This window comes from Arachis hypogaea, chromosome 7 (assembly GCF_003086295.3).
Source record: "Arachis hypogaea cultivar Tifrunner chromosome 7, arahy.Tifrunner.gnm2.J5K5, whole genome shotgun sequence".
NCBI classification, from domain to species: domain Eukaryota; kingdom Viridiplantae; phylum Streptophyta; class Magnoliopsida; order Fabales; family Fabaceae; genus Arachis; species Arachis hypogaea.
This window is the reverse complement of record NC_092042.1, coordinates 54,036,263-54,054,532: the sequence shown is the minus strand read 5'-3', so window position 1 is coordinate 54,054,532 and position 18,270 is coordinate 54,036,263. Positions and strand designations below refer to the sequence as shown.

At 36.7% G+C, this 18,270-nt stretch overlaps 1 protein-coding gene and 1 long non-coding RNA gene across 3 annotated transcripts; one reads left to right on the top strand and one right to left on the bottom strand.

Annotated features, from left to right (window-relative positions):
* Window positions 1-7,299: 7,299 nt before the first annotated feature.
* LOC140174492 (uncharacterized) lies at window positions 7,300-13,202 on the bottom strand. The gene is made up of 3 exons (XR_011864036.1): window positions 12,476-13,202; window positions 7,913-11,262; window positions 7,300-7,763 (listed from the first exon to the last, which is right to left on the bottom strand). It is a non-coding gene; the product is annotated as an uncharacterized lncRNA (long non-coding RNA).
* A 2,770-nt stretch (window positions 13,203-15,972) lies between these two features.
* LOC112703110 (B-box zinc finger protein 20) lies at window positions 15,973-17,652 on the top strand. 2 transcript variants are annotated; one of them, XM_025754431.3, is made up of 3 exons: window positions 15,973-16,399; window positions 16,816-17,194; window positions 17,307-17,652. In XM_025754431.3, coding segments are annotated over exons 1-3 (684 nt in total). In that variant the 5' UTR covers window positions 15,973-16,096; the 3' UTR covers window positions 17,309-17,652. The 2 variants fall into 2 exon arrangements, with proteins under 2 accessions (XP_025610216.1, XP_025610215.2); XM_025754430.3 differs by having other exon boundaries at window positions 16,105-16,399; window positions 16,816-17,199.
* Window positions 17,653-18,270: the final 618 nt, after the last annotated feature.

Here is an 18,270-nt window from a genome sequence, read left to right as displayed (position 1 = left end):
TAAAATTCAAGTAAATGCGCAACTATGATGCTGGGGTTAGGATTTACTGTTGTAATGAATGTATATGTTGTTATTAATTTATCCTTGGCGGGGCGCATGACAACGTTCGTAGTTTTATTTTGAATTGATGGTAAAGATATGTGACGTGCTGTGTGATGGGTGAATTTTTGTAAAATTATGATCCAGTGAACAAGATAATTATCTAGTCTTCTAGAACTACGTTTATGAACATTTAATGTAAATGATTATTTTTTAAGATTTTTTCACTAAAAAAATATTTAAAACAAAATTTATTCAGTAGTAGCAATACTGTAATTATATTTAAAAGTGAAATATAAATGTAAAGATAATTAAAGATATATTTGGCATTTTGTAAAAAGATTCGGTATTTTTTGTTAATTAATAAAAATATCAACGAAAAGATTCCACCTTATATTTTCGTCTAAAAAATAAATAGTATTGATCAACTTTTTGTCTAATTTTTCATATTTTTTATCTTGTTAGTTGTAGAAGAAAAAACTAAAAATCATAATTGCATTGATCAAGTAAATAGTATGTCTATTCAGTAACTATCAAGCATTTAAATTTACATGATTCCTTTGGTATTATTTTTTTGAATGATGTTACAGTATAACAACAGATTAGAGTGATAGTTGAAAACATGTTAGGCCAATAGATGATGATCATTTTTCAGAAAATTTATACTGTATTTAAATATAAGTGAAATACCCTTTTTTGTGCATGGAACTGACCATAGTTTGTCTCATTATCCTCAAGAAAAATTTAGCAAAAATTTTTTTGATACATTTTTAACATTATTGTTAGTTATATAATTATTAACAAATATGAACGTAATTTAAGTTTACATAGTTTTAGTAACAACTCCCCTCTGACAATACTATAGCTTCCGAAAAAAGAGCTACATATGTCAACGAATAAATTAAATTAAATCACATAGTTAAGAGTATAATATTTTATAACAGTTTTAAATGACACTGAAAACTAAAAGTACAGAGAAATATAATTTCCTAACATTTTTTCCCTTTTTTTATTTCGAAAAGCACGTAAATGCCTTTATTTTACAGTATATGAGTTAACGTTGGATGAGAGTGAGGGTATAAGTTGTGCCAGTGTTGTTTCTTCTCTTCTTCCCCCTTTCCTCTTTAAATAGATATTTTGGGTTGTACGCGTTGTTGGAGATGAGCAGTGACAGTGGTCGGTTTCCATTCTATGCGGTGCGTCGGGATCGTGTTCCTAGTGTGTATAGGTCATGGTAGGAGTGTGACCAACAAGTGAACGGCTACCAGAACGGTGAACATCGTGGATTCCGTGATTTGTCGGAGGTTGTTGCTTCGTTACGAATCACCGCAGATCCTTCAACCCATCAGCTAACACGCCCTATTTAACCGGTCAGAAAAAAATCATCAAGATTGTTAGAAGGGGCCTTCTGTTCTATCCCTTCCTCTCAACAAACATCTTCCGGAGTAGCGGTAGCCAACAGCCAGCCCAGTGATGTGGGCGGTAATCCCAATCGACAGGGAGGTGAGCTGTTATATATAATTTTTTTATCTTGCATGTACCTGGGTTTTAATTGAGATATTTTTAACTTCCAGAAGGAATGTCATGTTATTGATGTGGGCCATACAGTGATAGAGCCAGTTACAGAGAGTTCATTCATGCATGTTGAAGATATGGAGCTGATGTTGATGCGAGCGTGCGCATTCTTTCACATTGGTGTCCCAATTTTTGTTCCTCAAGAAGTGGACACAGCTGATGAAAATCTGCTTTTCGGCTTCACGGTGTTTCTTCCCCACAATAGCAAAGGTCTAGATCTTCTGGCTCATGGTCCATTGTGCTACGAGGAGCGTTCTGCACGTCAAGAAGTTTCATTCACAATGGTAGAGAAGATTCTTTCTACTACGGGTTATGCTGTGCGTGATTACAATTATCGCGTTCTTGGATGTCTCACGGAGCAGTTGAATCAAGTTAACAAAGAGGAAGTTGACAAATTGAATGAACGTATTCGTTCGTTGGAGATTGAAAATGAGGATCTTAGGGGACAAGTTGAAATATTTGGGGAAATGCTAGACCAATAGTCTGCTGTTTTTAATCTTTTCTTTTGTGTTTACCAGATCTTGCAAAGGGTTGGAGTGTTAGTGGTTATTCTGTTGGTGTTTTAGTTGGAGTTTATCTTGGCAAACAATATTATGACTTGTTTCCAGACAAATGTTTGATGCACATAAAACTTGATTGTTAAAATACTTAGTGCATGATTAGTAATTAGAATCAAGTTTCACTTGCTATGAAGGACTATTAAATTTTGAGTGATGTTCGTAAATATCGATTAAAAAAACTACTTCGTTAGCATAATAAAGTGTTTAATCTGCAATCAGTTATGGCATTCCCATAATGAAAATTAGAAGAATACACCATAAAATATACATTCTAACAAGAAGTTTGACTGGTTATTTTAAAATATTATTAAAATTATAATTTAATTATTAATTATTTTATTCTTAGATTATTTGTTAACAAAGGCTTATCTCAGTAACATTTAAAGTTATTTGACTGATTCATTTAGTGTAACACTAATGGTAGTTGCGATTTTAATATAACCTTCATGTTATCGTATTTTTAAATTTTTTAACATGTAGAAAGTGCGAAGCAAAAATCATTAATTATTACTTTTCTAGAAATTTAATACATTATATATCGTAAACATATAATTTCTTTATGATGAAAATATTTATTGATTTAAACCACCTGAATATACCATGTACGTTGAAGAATGTTCAACAAGTGACTATGGTGGGGTCTACAATTGTTTAACGTTTGCATCAGTGATGTATAGTGAGAAATTCAAAATCATGACTGGAAGCATACCAGATTCAAAGAATTATAATGGCTTAACTTGACAATGTTAAGTTAGCAAGGGTCGGCGTGATTAGTATGAACTAATGGTTAATTGGCCCCCAATTATTTATTTAATAATAGGGTGCTATTAGTGATTTTGTGATGGACTCTTTACATAATGTTCTTGTGAAGAATGGATTTGATATTTTGATTGATGGGGGCACATTTGCAGTAGCTGAGTGATATTGCTTGATGGGACAACACATTTAAAATAACAACACTTCACACGCAACCTTACTCTGATGGTGAGTAGGTATTTCAAAAGTGAAAGAGTGCTGCCGTATGGATTATAAAAATAATAGACATATTAAATTAATAAATCATTTGTACACTATCAAAGGATTAGGCATGATGATACGAAGGAAGTATCCCTAGTAGTAGGCAAGACTTCTTCATGGGCCTCATTTGATTTCATTGGGCCAAGAAGAACAAAGTCCAAGTCCATTCACTATGCTTGAGTTACTGTGAGATTACAAGAATACATGCAGGGTTCGGGGACTAAATCACTGTTCAGACAACCTTACTCTCTTCGCACACATCAACTACACGTCTTGGTCATATTCAGTGATGGAGAAAACCAGTGTCCCACCCAGTAGCAAGGAGAAGGAGGTGATGAACTCTAGCGAAGATACTCTGGCATCCGAATCTGAACTTGACCAGTATAGATTTTAATCTTGTACAAGCATAGATACATTGAGTTGTGATAGAAACTAATCCCCTGTATGACATTTTTTTTAATTTGCCTCAAGGAAGGACGCACGGATCCCAGTGAGCGTGGGACAACACATGACCAAAAAGTGTTGCATCTCCTTTTGAGAATTAGGGAGGTATGAGTTCTTATGTTGTCAAGTTTTTTTTCTAATGAAATGCACATGTCATGGGGGTTGAACCATGGATGATCTTTTTGTGCTGCATCATGTGCTGATGAGATACTGACTCATTGTGCTTGCAGCATCTGGATAGGGATGAGGAAACAACAAAGACTATGCTGCAGTCTCATGAAGACCAGATCAAGAAGCTGGCAGAAGTGGTTGAGGGTCACAACCATGTTCTCGGAGCTTTGATAAAGAACATGTCCACAAAGGAGGATTCGGTGCCAGCTAATACGAATGATGGGAAGACTGTTTTAGCTAAAGAGAGACGCCAAGTTTGGAAGACCAGCAATGCCAGCAGGAAGACAGAGACCGGATCTATATCAAGGACGACGCCGGAGTTAAAATCGAAGAAGCCGAAGATGGTGGATAGTTCCCTTAAAGTTAGTGATGGTTGGTCTGATGGCATGTATAATAAATAATATGTTCTATGTAGATACTATTGCATGAATATGGCCTTGTGTATTTATATGATGTCTTTTTCATTTATGTTGCTGTCGTTTAGCAAAAGTTGTACTTTGAGAAGGATTCTGCAACTGATGAGATGACGGAGGTACACCAAGATGTCCATGGATCCCCATTCACCTACTACACTCATTCTAATGCCTATATGGATGGTGCCGAAATGCCTGCGGTATGACCAGTGTCATCATATTCATGATTATGTAAATTTAGACATCATTTTTTTTTGCGTTGGGGGTCTTTACTGCCTAACTAATATTCATTCTCAAGTGTATGGAATTACTATTCCAACTGCCTGATGGGATGGAGTTCGTGGGATGGAACTTGCAGTCGCAGCATATATTTTGCAAAAGATCTGCCAAAGAGGTTAGGTTACATGCACCGAGTTGGCTATTTTTTTATTAATTTCGGTTGAATTTCCTGCTTGTATGAAAAAAGGCTAACATTTCCATTGACATTTTTTGCGATTTTGATTCTGACAATCGGAATAATAGCGAGGTCCTCGTCTCAAATGAGCACTGTCTTGGAGACAGGTGTGCCCTGCACACACTCTGTCTTGGAGAAAGGGTCATGGACAACGTAAGAGCAACATTTTTTCTTCATGCTAGCCTTTTCTTTTAAAAAAAACTACTAAATCACACTGTCTACACCTTGTCTTAATATTTAATATGACTTTTTTGGCATCCTGTTTGATAGGTGATAATCCTGGTTGCAGTTATGTGCACGGAAGGTGCTATGTCTGAGTCGGTACTCAAGAGGTGGTGGCTTCCCACCTCTTTCCAGGTGAGGAATGCATGACACTTCTTATATGTGTTATATAATTTTCTAAATGAGTAGTTATAATTACAGCAAATCACAGTGAATCCAATAAATTACTGCCCAAATACGCTGCAGTACATAAAGAAAAAATTCATGGGAAAGGCAGACAAACTTTTTAATGTAATAACCTACATTTCTTATTATTTTCAGATTTTTTTTCATAAATGGGAACAACCTTTCTAGATTTTATGTTCCGTTCGGAGGTTTACATTCCCCTCCATGCGGAGGATCATTGGTACTTAATGATTATTGATTTCTTCAACTAGAAATTGGTGTATCTAGACTCTTTGAAAGATTCAAGGCTTACAAAGGCCCGTAAAGATAAGATGCTATACATGGTACGCGTTAGTAATATCCGTTTGTTTTCAAGGTGCTAATGATGCAGCATGTTGGCATAAATTGATGCACCTTGTCTAATGAAATAGGCCTTTTTTTGGAGAACTTGTTAGCTGACAAGGTTTTCTATGTTGGAAGCCCCGATGAAATGCACAAGCCGTCAACGTATGAAATAGTGGAGCCGGAGATCGGACAAGCTGATGGATCGTAAGTATTTGTGTTTGTCATTTATTTAGTTTTCCACCCACATATTTAACATAACTAGATATGTTGGACGAGATGGGGTAAAATTTTTACAAGTGAATAAACTCCTTTATTCGATATAGAACATGTTCAGATGCTTCCTGTGCATGGATGAAGACCCGTGAGTTACACTAAATGTATCGACAGCCCTTCAAAACATTCTTTTGAATCCATTACGAAATAAATCTCATGCGAATACAGTTTTGTTAATTTCTAAATTTACTTATATCAACATATTTTTTTCTATTAGTTTAACGGTTAAAAAGTCTTCTGGTAGCGGGAACAACATTGCAGTATATATATCCATTAATATCATTGACAATGTAAATGCTGTTCAAAAGAGTACGTGTTTTCCTTTAAAATTTCATGCACTAGCAATCATATTTTATTATTGGACTAATCAATCTTGGGCCTATGATGCCTGATGCTATTAATGTCAGTAACAACTGCAGGGTGTGGTCGCCCAATGGATGATGCAGTCCTACTTATGGAGTGACTATGATCTTCCGGTAACAGCTTAACACAATTCATGTCTCATGATTCAAGGTGCAAGCCACGGTTGATAATACATTTTTTGCATGGAATGTTTGCCTTTTTCTTAGGTGGTTAATGCACATACAAGAATGAGGCTAGCGGTTGATTTTATTGTGGGGAGACACAACCCCATTCGAGCTGAAATAGGCCAGAAGGCGGTGGAATATTAGGACAAAAGATGTAGAAGCTCAGATAGGAAGACCAAAAAGAAGACTGGCCGAGTGAAAGTTATTGCAAGTCCAACCATATAGACTCTAGGCAAAAATATTGGTTTGTTTTTTTGGTGCCCAGTGATGGGCTGTTTAGACAATGCAACAAGACTGTAGATTTTTAAATACCCCTTTAAATCCAACCAACATGCACTCACCAATGAGCTGATTGGTTTATATAAAGAGGCTATGTCTGGTCTATCTCTTTTAGTTTTCTTCATCGCACTTCAGGGCTTCATTGTTGTATCCGGCTCCTCCTTTGGGAGGAAGCAACTTTTATTACTTTGGGTCGCTATAATGTTTTGAAAAGATGGATGTGTAACTAATATCACCGGTACAATTCATGTCTTCAATTATATCTCCTTTCTTGCACTTTGGATATGTTGCTGGTAGAAATTATTAAAGCTGGTTGGGCTTAGAGGGCCTTTTATAGCAAAAATGCTTATAAAGTGGAATGGAACTGATGAAAAAATTTCAAGAGTTTTGCCACCTAAATCATTCATACACACGTACTTACCACCACTTACTACAATTCTTTCCCGCAGCCAAAAAAGCTATTAACATCCTCTCATACAGGCGTAATTTTATTATATTTTTTTATCACATAAGTATTCCTTCGAACACATTTTTTAGCAGCATATAAATGAGTTTGCATAAGGTTCTTCGGTTAAACTTACAAAGTGAATAAGATATGTGTATAATTAAACCTAAAACAAACTTTAACCACCTATAATGAACAATTTTTGCCACAAACTAATCTAAACTTCTGATTCTATTTGATACAACGCCAAAAGAGTCAATAAGAAAAACCAGAATAAAACTCAAACAGCTTACTCCCCATTCTAGTATGCATGGTCCTAGTAATAGTAAGTCACATAAAAGGTATATGCAACGTGACAACATCATACCCATAGCTGTAGTCCATATCAACCAACATTAAAAGTAACTAATCCAAACGTATTGATCACAACATCTAACTAGCTAAATAGGCTTCTTCTTACCACTGCTTATCCTTTTTCTTACCGAGACGACATGCCACGACACAACTGAAACCTCGAATCAAATACTCATTTAGCTAAACTTTTTTAGACTTCATGTGTAAAATTTCCAGCACCTAAAATTATGTGATTCGTCACAGAACACTCTTCATGCCAAACCATATTAGCCAAACATAGTAATTGTTTATGGATGCATCTACGCACCTATTGACATGGACCAACAACATCCTTAGGTGTAAATGAATTCTGCACATAATATCTGCCCAATGCAATAGTCTTCATGGAATCTACCCGGGACAGCCAACAGACCTACCTCCGAACCCTTCTTCTTCACCAATCTTTTGGTCATCGGATCCAATGACGTCCAGATTAGCACACTACAACAGATATAAGCCGTTATAAAAAGAATGAAAACAATATTCAAAAAAGAAAACATTGAAGTATAAGCCATTATAACTAATTCTCGAAGCTAATTAATAGCCATCACAATTTACAGAAAAGCACTTTATGCAGATAACAAAATTACCTCATCACGTTGTCCTTCGTTAGCTTGATCCAAATCCAACTCATCTTCTCGAGGCCTTTTTCCATTACGAGGTCTTCCCTCTCTGCAAGTCCTTTTAGTGTGCCCTGGCTTGTTACACTTGGCACACTTTCTTTTAGATGCCTTCCTCTTTTGACGCTTTGGTGCTCCCTTTGTTCTTACGACTATAGGATCTCGAATTTCACCGCATGTATTTGAATTCGTTGCATGGACACCTTTGGTGAATTCTGATTCCAAGGTTGCACAAAGGCTACGAATCCCTTCCAAAGTAATAGTGTATAAACTAATCTTCTGAGCACCTAAAAAGAACAACCAAGGTGACGCTAAATGAAGTACTCCATAGCGAAGCAAAAAGCCTCTATCACAATCATCATCAGTTTTCTCAACGTATGCCTTCAATGCTTTTGCTTCTTTTGTCTAACGCTTCAACACTACACTACCAGGTATTGCCAACAAGTGTTCATGCTTCATCACAAAAAACATATGTTTGCATGGAAACTCCTGAATTCTCCAAAACTTACAACGACATTCCAATTTTCCCATATTCTTATCACATAAAACCATAATATTACGGCTAGGATGACCATACTCCTCAACTGTGTAAACCTTTGTGGTCAACAACCTCCTCACACCGACAAAATTAACTGAAGTTACACTCTCAATCTCTTTTTTTACATCTCCAAATATCGCTCTTGTGTAAAGAGAAGCCGCATAACGCTCAAGGGACTCCAATGAGGTTGTCATAACCGGCACACTATAAATGGACCTGAACTGTGCCAACAATTCATTATTCTTATACTCACGCACAAGAAGTTCCAAATTCTGAACAAGATCCAACATACTATGTTTCGATTCAAGGAAATTCTTGCACACAAAATTTATCCCTTCGCACCGTGATGTTGTCCGATACCCAGCACAAAATTTCTCACACAGAAAAGCATTTGCCCACATCTCCTTCTTTCCATATACTTGGTTCCACCACATTGCATCCTTCAAGCCAAAATCAGCTTCGGCCTGGGCCCACTCTGCTTCAAAGTCTTCAACCGTCATATCAACATAATCCACCAATTAAATAGCCGACACAAATTGTCATCCTTCACGTTTGACGTCACATTCTTCTCAAAGTGCCAAGCATATAACCTATGCATTGCATTCGGAAAAACTACTCGTACAGCTTCTCAAATTTAATCATCGCCATCCATAACAACAATAGACGGATGCCTGTTACACATGACCTCCAAGAAATTCTCCAAAAGCCACGTATATGAAGCAATACACTCATCTAATACCAAACCAAACCCAAAAATACACGTTTGCTTGTGGTTATTGCACCCTAAGAAAATCACCAATAGCCTCTTGTATTTGTTTTTCCTGTAAGTTGAGTCGAATGCCAGTACGTCTCCAAAACATTGGTAATCTATCCTGCTGCCAACATCTGCCCAAAATAAATTGGCTAGCATTTCATTCTCCGTTACATTATACCTTGCCATCGAAGTCGGGTCTGCATCAACTTTACCCTCCAAGTACACTATAGCTGCGTTCGTGTCTCCATCAGCTATCCTTGCACGACGTCTCTTATCGACGTAGTTGTAAGCATCCTTCTTCAAAAATCTTACAAGTGAATACCCTCCAGATATGCCAGCCATATACCGCATTGTCTTCGATGTTGAGATGCCACATCCTTGAAATCCCTCTATTTGTGCTTTCGCAGCATCCGTCATGTAACGAAAACATGGAATTTGATGAACCATTACGTGATGTGCCATCTCATGGTTGTGGTTTAAAATGACTTTCTTGACCCTCCACAGCAACCTTTCCTTATTGGTATGCGAAATTGTGATCACTACTTTTCACAAATCAATTAATCCCTAGTAATGGCCCCAAAAACTTGGTGCTCAATACCATGGCATAAACACAACTTCGCACAACTAACCAGCAAGTGTACTGGGTCGTCCAAGTAATAAACCTTACGCGAGTAAGGGTCGATCCCACAGAGATTGTTGGTATGAAGCAAGCTATGGTCACCTTGTAAATCTCAGTCAGGCAAACTCAAATGGGTATGGTGATATACGAATAAAACTATGAAGATAAAGATAGAGATACTTATGTAATTCATTGGTAGGAACTTCAGATAAGCGTATGAAGATGCCTTCCCTTCCGTCTCTCTGCTTTCCTACTGTCTTCATCCAATCCTTCTTACTCCTTTCCATGGCAAGCTTAAGCAAGGGTTTCACCGTTGTCAGTGGCTACCTCCCATCCTCTCAGTGGAAATGTTCAACGCACCCTGTCACGGCACGGCTATCCATCTGTCGGTTCTCGATCAGGCCGGAATAAAATCCAGTGATTCTTTTGCGTCTGTCACTAACGCCCCGCCTTCAGGAGTTTGAAGCACGTCACAGTCATTCAATCATTGAATCCTACTCAGAATACCACAGACAAGGTTAGACCTTCCGGATTCTCTTGAATGCCGCCATCAGTTCTAGCCTATACCACGAAGATTCCGGTTAAAGAATCCAAGAGATATTCACCCAATCTAAGGTAGAACGGAGGTGGTTGTCAGGCACACATTCATAGATGAGAATGATGATGAGTGTCATGGATCATCACATTCATCAAGTTGAAGAACAAGTGATATCTTAGAACAAGAACAAGCGGAATTGAATAGAAGAACAATAGTAATTGCATTAATACTCGAGGTACAGCAGAGCTCCACACCTTAATCTATGGTGTGTAGAAACTCCACCGTTGAAAATACATAAGAACGAGGTCTAGGCATGGCCGTGAGGCCAGCCTCCCGATGATCTAAGAACTAGGTGTCCAAAGATGATCAAAGGATCTAAAATAATCCAAAGATTCAAAGATACAATAGTAAAAGGTCCTACTTATAAAGAACTAGTAGCCTAGGGTTTACAGATATGAGTAAATGACATAAAAATCCACTTCCGGGCCCACTTGGTGTGTGCTTGGGCTGAGCATTGAAGCATTTTCGTGTAGAGACTCTTCTTGGAGTTAAACGCCAGCTTTGGTGCCAGTTTGGGCGTTTAACTCCCATTCTTGTGCCAGTTCCGGCGTTTAACGCTGGAATTCCTGAGGGTGACTTTGAACGCCGGTTTGGGCCATCAAATCTTGGGCAAAGTATGGACTATCATATATTTCTGGAAAGCCCAGGATGTCTACTTTCCAACGCCGTTGAGAGCGCGTCAATTGAGCTTCTGTAGCTCCAGAAAATCCACTTCGAGTGCAGGGAGGTCAGAATCCAACAGCATCTGCAGTCCTTTTTGGTCTCTGAATCAGATTTTTGCTCAGGTCCCTCAATTTCAGCCAGAAAATACCTGAAATCACAGAAAAACACACAAACTCATAGTAAAGTCCAGAAAAGTGAATTTTAACTAAAAACTAATAAAAATATACTAAAAACTAACTAGATCATACTAAAAACATACTAAAAACAATGCCAAAAAGCGTACAAATTATCCGCTCATCACTTATCTAGATACACACACATCCTCGCTTCACAATTTGTCCTTGTATCCGGCTTGTGAGGCCTCTTCCTATCGATCCTGTTATAATGTTTTTTTATCTCTCTGTCCTTCTCTATTGCAAAAAAATATTCTCCAAACCAAATTACCCTCCTCATCCTTGAACATGTCTCCCCTTCTAATACCAAATCCGTAAAATTTTCCTAATTTCTTATAAAATTCGTATGCATCATCTTCGCTGCGAAAAACCTTCCTCAAAATATCATCCTCCGTTAGTTCCACAACATCTCCATAATGTTCCACAACATCTCCATAATCAACTACGTCCGTATCACCAACTCCATCTTCACACATTATATTAACAACATCATCAACCTGAGGGACGTCCATCTAAGTGTTCACAATGGAGTGCCGAATTAAAAAATCAGATCTGTAAAATAATCTCACAATGATATCATACTCCAACTTTAAACCATAAAAACCAACCGCACAAACGCGTCTCCACCACAAGAAAAATTATGCTATTTGCACTACGAACCGACCACAATTTCCCCTTTTGCTATTTTAAAAGCATGCAAGGATCCTCTAAAAAACATCGTGCCTCTTGTCTGCCCCATTATGCTTCTCGTATTTTCTCATTTATTAAATGGCTTCGATTATAAACATGAATGATATTGACAACTAATTTTTTAGTATTTCTTTTCAAATACTATATTTGTTTCTTTTTTATTTTTTTAAATAAACAACGAACCAGAAACCATGTTGTATGAATTCAACCGAAACAAGTCGAGCATCAATTAATTAGTAAAGAAGACTCAAATCTATTAACTCACAACAAATATCGATCCCTATTAGCTCAAAACAAAATCAAATCCTTGCTAACTAGGAGAATTAACAACAACAAACGCCATTAACTCAGCATACTTAACAACAACAAAAAATTAACTTAGACAATTAAAGATGAAAAACATCACAATTAACTCAGAAGTCAATGACTGATAAAACATTTAACTAATCAAAATGATTCACATAAATAGCGAAATAGTTATAGAGAGAGAGACTTTACCAACGAAGGGATGTCAAGGAGAGAACCAACCACTACACCCCGAGAAGAAGACCGCTGCATCAACGACAAGACGATCATGAAGGACAAACGACTACCGCCGGGGACGACACGAACCTCACCTTCGTTCTTTGTGCGACGACGCCGACCTTAAAGTTGGAAGTCTCCTTGGGGCCGATTCCATCAGCTACAACACCTTTCGAATGATGGCAATAACTAGGCGATGGAGAAGGGAAGGGATGGGCGGCGCTAGGGTTCAGGTTAAGTCCCCATTATGTGGTTTAGGATATGAATCACGCAAGTGAGAGGTGACAGAGAGTTCTTTTTTCCCGTATACGAGGTGAGAGACACTATATTTCTTTGATTTTGGTCTTTTGGGATTTTTTTAGCATTAACTTTTTTTTTCTTCCACCACATACTAAATTTTTATCACAATTCTTTTTTGTTCTTTCAAAGCATTTCTTATGGATAATTTGAGTTACGTATAGATGTTTTTGGTAAACTACTATAAAACTTATACGAAAAACAAAAACAAAATAATCCACCCAAGCCTGTTAATCCCATTACAAACAAAACCACTTTATAAGCCCAAAAGCCCAAAAAAAAAAGATAACCATGATAATAAAATGGCAGATTTTTTCATTAGCACCCTAATCACACATAATTCAATGACAACTTCTGCAACCTCTCTATGTCTGTCAGCAGAGATGATGCAATAGCATCTTGTCATACTTAAGTCCCTACACAGGTGTTCTAATATAATTTATTCCACGTAGAATCTACACATGTGGATACTATATATATCCACACCATAGACTCTCCCATAGGATAATACTTCATAAACCATAACCCGTTATCTTACTAATGCTTGTTTGAACCCACAGCATGACAAAGGAAATTAAATGCTCACATCAATCAGGACACATATTTGAGATCTTAAACCCAAACATGCCCTATGATGAGAGTGAGAGTGACTATAACTAGTATCAATCATACAGGATTACATCGAGGTCCTTCAAAATTTTTTGTTTCTGACGATCTTGCTGGACGGCGACGTTTTTACCTTTGCCGAAGACAATTTTGCCTCTGATGGAGACGATTCTCCTTGGGCTGGGTGTCAAGTACACGTCGACAATTCTACGGTGACTTTGAGATGTTGCCTCTCCTGGTTGGTCCTTTCGCCAAACCTGGAGAACATATATGAAGAGCTTTTTTTTATATGTATTTTTTTTTGTATGAATGGCTATCAAAGATTAGGGTTTATGAGGAGCATCAACAATATTGAAGCAATATTTTTCAATGTGGATAGATGATCAGATGTATTTTTGTTTTTTTTTTTTAAATTGTTTAAAATTTAAATATATAAAAGGGTTAAGTATGATTTTGGTCCCTATAATATAGATCGAAAAAATTTTTCGTTCTCAACTTTTTTTGCATACAAAATTGTCCCTTAGTTTTAACTTGATTTTAAAATCGTCCTTTTTACTTAAATCTTATAATTTATGACCAAAATATCCCTAAATAAAAATTATAAAATAAAATAAAAAGAAAAAAAACAAAAAGAGAACGACGAGAGGGAGAAAGAGAATCAGGGGAAAGAGAAGAAGGGGGAAGGGAAGGTAGAAGGGAAGGTAGCGACGCCACCTGTGATGGAGAGGATGGACGTCGATGCTAGCAAATCGGCAACGGAGGACATCTGCCGCGTCGCCATTTTGCTCCTCCTAACTAGCTCGCCGCGTCACCGTTCTGCTCCTCCTCCTTGCTAGCTCGCCGCGTCGCCTTGCTCCTCCTCCTCCTCGCAAGTTCGCCGCATCGCCATGCTCCTCCTCCTCCTCGCATGTCGCCACTGCTCCAGGTCGCTTAACGCCGGTCCTCGTTGCTGCTCCTCGCCGCTGGTCCTCCCTAGAGTTCCAATTTTATTTTTGATTTGTTGATTGTATTAATTACATTGTTAATTATTCAGCTTCTGTTTCTTTTGTTAATTACATTGTTAATTTATTAATTTTGTTAATCATGTTGTTATTATTGACTCTGATTCCATTGTTCTTCTACTTTTGATTCTGATTCCATTTTTCTGCTTCTGATTCTTATTCCATTCTTCTGCTTCTAATTTCGTTGTTGTTCTTCAGATTGAGAGAGATGGTGATGGTTTCTCTTTTTCTTGTCTTCTGCTGTTGTTGCTCGTTAAAATTGTTGTTGTTGCTGTTTTTTATTACATTGGTTGTGCTTCTGATTTCATTGTTGCTGCTAATACTGTGACGAGGAAGAAAGAAAAAAAAAGAAATACTGTTGTAACAGAGAAGAAGGAAAAGAAATATAAAAATTGAGTATTTTAGTGAAGAAGGAGAATGGTATTTTGATTTAAAGGACGATTTTAAAATTAAATTAAATCTTAGGGACTATTTTATATGCAAAAAAAAAGGTTGGAGACAGAAACAATTTTTGACCTATATACCTTAGGGACCAAAATCGTACTTAACCCTATATAAAATTAAAGTTAGTAATTCTAAAATTTAATTAATTTAAATTTAAAAGAGTAGTTTTTGTTCAACTTAATAAAATAGAATATTTATGTCTTTTTGTAAATTAAATAAAAAATATTTTTTATTTTTATAAAATCATAAAGATATTTTAGTAAAATTAATGATATGATATATATTTAAAAAAAATTAAATGCTAATTTAGATAACATAATTCAAAATGATGTGAAAGAGAAAAGTGAATTAATGAGTTTGAGTGTACATAATAATATGGATACAAATAAGTAAATGTTATTGTATCTAAAAAGTGGTGTTTACTTATTAAAAAAGGTTAAAAATTAATATTTAATTTAAAATATATAAAAATAAATAATTTTTAAAAAATTAAAACGATAAGTTAAATAAAAGAGCAATGTTAGGGGGCAGCAATTTTTGTGATTAGTAGCCATCAAATAGTCATCAATAATGAGTTAATGGTGTGAGATTGATGTGAGATTTTATCCAATGACTCACATTTCTCTGCTGGTTACATACTGGCCAAAATTCCATAAAATTGCTGGTCTTAGACTTTTCCTAAATAAAATTTATATAACAACTCATAAGCACCGTAAAATTGACGATACAAATATATCTATGTTTAAATAAATATCGGAGATAAAATGGGAAGTTTCCCTGGAGTGTAGGAAATAGCCGACATATTGTTGTATAGCCTCAGCACTTCAGCAGTTAGCAGCGAGCAGTGAGCATACAAACAAGAACCATCGAGTGAATGAACAAAGGAAGCAGCAGCCAGCAGGTACATAGACATTGCCAGTGAAGGCCATGCCAATCGAGTTCAACTCAGACCACTGAAATATACCATTTTGCTACCGTCCCTCCTCTTCCTCCCCTTCCTCTTTAAAATTAATAATAATAATAATAATAATAATAATAATAATAATAATAATAATAATAATAATAGGCCAATAAGCAACTTGCACCCTCCCCCCTCTTTAATCGTAGAAAGGGGAAGTCAAAAGGCAAACTTTATTTGATAGCTATGGCATTCATATTGGTATTCATATCCAGAGTTGTGTATCTCCCAATCCAACCCAAAGTCAGACAATACAGTTAATAGGCAGTGACCTGATCCTAGCTGTTGTTTATGGACCCTAATGCCAAGTCGCCCATAATTGTTTTGTCGCCATTCCCCTTTCCCTTTATTAGCTCCAATACCAATCTCAATTGTACAAACAGACAAGCAACAGCGTTGGATAGAGAGATGAAGATCCAATGTGATGCGTGTGACAAAGACGAGGCATCTCTATTCTGTCCTGCAGATGAAGCCGCTCTCTGCCATGCCTGTGACCTTACAATCCACCATGCTAACAAGCTCGCAATCAAGCACACGCGCTTCACTCTCCACCAGCCTTCCTCCAAAGACATCCCTCGCTGCGATATCTGCCAAGTAAACACTTACACTACTTTCCTTCTCTTCTTCACTTCTTCCATATATATATATATATATGCGCTGCATGTCATAGTTACATGAATTCACCCATTTGGTAGCGTACCGCTTACCAATTAGCGCATATGTCATAGATATGTTACACAAAATATTTTATGGAAAAGTATAAGTAACTAATAACATTCTTGAACAATGTGTAAACAATGTGAATTAATAGGGTTAAAAGAGTAAATTTAACTAGTAGCATTAAATTAGGGTGTAGTATACTTGTATTTGATCTATAGTTGTTCATGTTGTTCAAGATAATCATTGTTCTCTATATGATGTATCGTGTACAGCGTAATAGTTCCCGTACCAGAAGGTAGTGTGTTCGGTATAACTATGCTACATACTCAAACAATCATGTATACTTGCAGGAAAGGCGTGCATATCTGTTTTGCAAAGAAGACAGAGCAATACTTTGCAGAGAATGCGATGTTCCTATCCACAAAGCCAACGAACACACGCAGAACCATAGCAGGTTCCTTCTCACTGGTGTGAAGCTCTCTGGTTCCTCTCTCGACACGGCTTCATCATCATCAGTCACCAGCTCAACTGAGGCAAGAAGCTCCCGTTCAAGAATGAAGAGACCCACTGCTTTCAATAATGAGCACAATATGTCTGCGGCTACTACTAGTAATAGTGACACCGGTTCGGCTTCCTCAAGCAGCATATCCAAATTCTTGATTGAAACCATTCCCGGTTACTGCTTCGAAGACCTTCTCGATGCTTCCTTTCCACATAATAATGGTTTCTGTAAGGTTTGCTGAACACCTTAGTTTTATCTATCACTCTAATACTCATTACGACACTACGTACCCCGTAGTCCAGCACTCGGAATGAATGGTGTTACGTTTTTGTGTTGCAGAATCAACATTTAATGTCAGTGACAATATGTGGTTATTATTTTCAACTTGGATTGTTTCCCAGATCAGTTCTGTAGTTGGAGTTCGATGTCAAGGAATCTGGAAATTACTGATACAGAAAGTTTTTGGCTCTAGAGTTCCTCAACTTAGTCATCCGATCTTCATTAACAACTAATTGTAAAAATCTGTTCCAAAATATCCTCTCTGCTTTTCTACAATTCGCACTTGTTTGTGTTTATTTGTCCATATCTTTACATTTTTTTTAATCATCATTTTTGACGTTTGATTTCAGACCTGTTGTTTCTTAATTTATTTTTCATTAAATATTAAGTACAGAACTGGATGAAATAGTCTACTTTATTTTCTTCCTTAAAATGTAAGTCAGCATACATCTTTTACGATTTTAGCACTTAATTGCTGAGAGAAAAGTTGCTGCTTCACGCATACAAAAAGGTAGTTGCTGTCCCTTCAAAGAACACTCAATTTTTTATAGTTGTGCTCAATGCTAATAAAACCGACAGCATTTCATAGTTGTAATACGGTGTTTGTCGGTTATGATAGTCTCAATTCAGAAGACTATTATGTGAATTATTCATGTACTTTTATGTAACACCCCAAACTAAGTTATTAAAGCCTTTGAGTAGGTGTTACACATTGAGAAGAAATCTCATTTAAGTATTATGTAAAGTAAAAAAAAGATAAAAAAAAAAAAGACACGTTTGATAGAAACACAGTATCCTATGAACCTTCTTAGTTCTTAGTATTCAATTAAATATCTAAAGAAAAATAATTTTTTTTTTTGGTGATCTAAGGGGGGTTAAAGAACCCCAGCAAAAGGAAAGGAAAAAAGAAACACAAGAGAACAAACAGAACAAAACTAAGTCCCTCTAACTCTAAGGGTTCCTATGCAGTCACATAGAATGGCATATTCAATGTCTGGAGGAGCTTTATCAAAGAGGTGGAGTC

Bases quoted from the DNA above. Each gene is read 5' to 3' on its own strand.
- LOC112703110 (XM_025754431.3), top strand. From the start codon at position 16,097: ATGGACCCTAATGCCAAGTCGCCCATAATTGTTTTGTCGCCATTCCCC. The intron at 16,400-16,815 runs GTAAACACTTAC...GTATACTTGCAG, and splicing joins CTCGCTGCGATATCTGCCAA to GAAAGGCGTGCATATCTGTT.